This window comes from Plasmodium cynomolgi, chromosome 7, assembly GCF_000321355.1.
Source record: "Plasmodium cynomolgi strain B DNA, chromosome 7, whole genome shotgun sequence".
Lineage (NCBI taxonomy): Eukaryota > Apicomplexa > Aconoidasida > Haemosporida > Plasmodiidae > Plasmodium > Plasmodium cynomolgi.
Genome location: NC_020400.1, coordinates 1,144,637 through 1,147,500, shown reverse-complemented (window position 1 = coordinate 1,147,500; position 2,864 = coordinate 1,144,637). Strand labels below are relative to the sequence as shown.

Below are 2,864 nucleotides of genomic sequence, written 5' to 3'. Positions count from 1 at the left end.
ATATATATATATATATATATATTTAGTTTTTTTTTTTTTTTTTTTTTTCTTTTTTTTGGCCATACAATTTTGAAGCTACCCAACGCATGTTTACTCCGTCGAGACGGTTGAGCAATTGTGGGAGTCTCCCGTGCGCTCCTTGTGCGCAGCTAATTTGAAGTTACTTCGAAAGCGGTTTTTTTAATCAGAGCGTGGCACTCTATTCTCCCCTAATCAGCGACATGAAGGGTAAAAAATCCAAAGGGGACAATAATGCTGTGTCTTCGAAGAAGAGTCGAAGGGGTACCCCAGCGGGGGGCATAGCACAGGTTGGTTGATCATTAAATGGGGGTAGAAGTGTGTCCCATGTCGTGGGTACATCTCCCCCCCCATGGCGAAGATAACACGTTTGAGAGCTTAGCTGCAAAAAGCACACTACTCACCCCGAGCGGTAAAACCCGTCCCTTGTCATTATACCATATTCCATGCTCTACATCGCTTATTCATTCACTTTTTTTTTTTCCTCCCCGTCGCACCTGAAGGATGCTCAAAGCGACAGCGCAGACGATTTGATCATCGGGAACATGGCCGACTTAAATGAGAAGGACGGTGCGAAGAAGGTCCTCCCAAAGGTCGTTCAGATGAGGAGAGATATCAGGTGAGTCTTCCCCCCACCCGGCGATGGCGGCGTGAGCGGCAGGTGTGGCTTCACTGGTTGCTTCACCGATCGTGTCGCACATCGATGCACACACCGCTTCGCATGCCGCATCTCATGCTGCATCGCTTACCGCGCAATGCCCTCATCCCGCAGGAAGCTCAAAAAGGAAAAGGCTATCATAAGCAAAATGGATACTGAGGACAAGGAAAAGGCGGAGCATATGCTGCAAGTGCACAAGGCCCTGCGCAAGTCCAAGGGGGAGAAAGTTTACGTAAGCAATGGGAGAGCGGCGAACGGGGTGCGCGACAACTGAGGCATCCAACGGAGCGCCCGCAAAAATGCATGACGCATTCATACGAGTTTGTATTTTGTTGCCGCGTATGCGCCGTTTCTGCCGTTTCTGCTGCCCTTCCCGCTGCTTTTTTTTTTTTCTTTCTCGGGGTTATGTCCATCCCGTGTGTGCTTCGCCGAATGTGATGAACCCACCCACCCCCAACATTGCCCCGCTGTAGGATGAAAAGAGCCTCAAGAAACGAAGCCAAAGGATTTTGAGGAAAAAAAATAAGTCGCGCAAACGGTGGGCGCAGAAGCTGGCCAAGGGGTGAATAACCCCCCCCCCCCCATATCTCCTGGTACAACTCTCTGCACACAAGCCTTTCGAAAGTGCAAAAAAAAATTTTATAGCCCAAAAGAGTGCAACAAGTTATTCACATGAACAGCATACCCCACATCGTTCGTTATCGGTTTGTACAAATGAGGAGGTAAGAATATCTTCCTCCTGGAGACAATCCCCAAAATAACAATCGTCCACCAAAATATATGAACAAGAAATAAAACAAATCGCACAATGAAAGAATTGCATTCAGGTAAAATCATAACATCGATGGTCATTACGTAGAGTTGAAATAAATTAAAAATGTGAATTACGCGGACAATGGTTGGGATGGTCTTACACAGGATGCCCAATAAGTTCAAAAATAAAGGAGAATTTTTTCCTGCCTGTATTTGATTCCCTTCCCCATCCAGGGCCATAGCGTAGCATATGCATGTGGACACAGAAATCATGCCAATAAGTAACCACAAGGATGAAAAGACATACACATTGGACGAAGCTGCGCACACAATTTGATCATGTATTCTCAAGGAGAAGGTTGTATAACCACATATAAATATGATCGATCCAGCTATGTAGCAAAAGGATGTCCAAAAGTAGTATGAAATTACACTCAACTTGAGTACTTCGCTTGAGAAGTTGTATAAGCATCCTAAGGAGTTTATGTTATTATACTTTGCTTTTTCTTCACGGATGTCATCATCACTGCTGGTGCTACCATCCAGGGAGTCTTCATTTTCCATTTAGACCAACAGGAGAGGGGGGGGAAGGCAAGAGGTTAAATCGTGTGCTTTGGTTTTCTTTTCTTTTTACCCTTTTGGGGAGGTTAAAAATGCGGAGAGGATAAATGCCCCTGGGGGGAATACACATATTCCAGTTGTGCGGGCTGGTCTGTCCGTCTGTATGTGTGCGTGTGGGTTGGTCTGCCTGTCTGTTCGTCTGTATGTGTTGGGGGGTCAGCGCGGAGAGCGAAAAATTTGCCAAGCCTATTATCACTGTGTTCGCAAAGGATGACACGAAAATGGAAAAAAAGGTGGAAAAAAAGTTAGCAAAAAAGGGGTAAAAAAAATTGGCAAAAAAGGTGTAAAAAAAGTTGTCAAAAAAGGTGGAAAAAAAGTTAGCAAAAAAGGTGGCAAAAAAGCTGACACAAAAGTTAGCAAAAAATTGGTGCCCACTCTGGCGAAAGCGTTGCTTCCCCTTTGGGTACGCGGGCCCGTCCATCGTTTCCTTTTCCCCGTGTTGAGCTCGCTTACGAGCGGCCCCTCCCCCCTTTGTGCATCTGCCCCCTTTTAATTAACCAAAGCGCTGGTCGAGCAGTCCTAAAAAGAGGCCATAATGGAACGTTCGCCAAAATGGGGAAAAAAAAAAAAAGCAGCAAATAAAGGCGAGCAGAACAACAAGAGGAGGCCTTGCGAAGGAACAACACAACATTGTAACTGTGTTGTCACTGCGCTACCTCATTTCATGGGCCACATTAACCCAGCAATGGCCATCGCGGCAGGTATGGCGGGGGGGCTTTTCTCTCCCACTACTGCGTCCCATCACCGCGATCGCCAGTTCTGTTTTTTTGGTATTATTATTTTATTTTATTTTATCGTATTTTATCTTATTTTA

At 45.6% G+C, this 2,864-nt stretch overlaps 2 protein-coding genes across 2 annotated transcripts; one reads left to right on the top strand and one right to left on the bottom strand.

The window, feature by feature from the left end:
• Positions 1-35: 35 nt before the first annotated feature.
• On the top strand, positions 36-1,242 carry PCYB_073610 (hypothetical protein; the record flags this gene model as incomplete). The annotated part of the gene is made up of 4 exons (XM_004221758.1): positions 36-308; positions 522-637; positions 791-908; positions 1,150-1,242. The coding sequence occupies exons 1-4, from the start codon at positions 222-224 to the stop codon at positions 1,240-1,242; spliced, it is 414 nt and encodes a 137-aa protein (XP_004221806.1). The 5' UTR covers positions 36-221.
• A 75-nt stretch (positions 1,243-1,317) lies between these two features.
• PCYB_073600 (hypothetical protein) lies at positions 1,318-1,980 on the bottom strand (the record flags this gene model as incomplete). The annotated part of the gene is made up of 1 exon (XM_004221757.1): positions 1,318-1,980. A coding segment is annotated over one exon (660 nt), but the record flags the coding sequence as incomplete, so codon positions are not given.
• Positions 1,981-2,864: the final 884 nt, after the last annotated feature.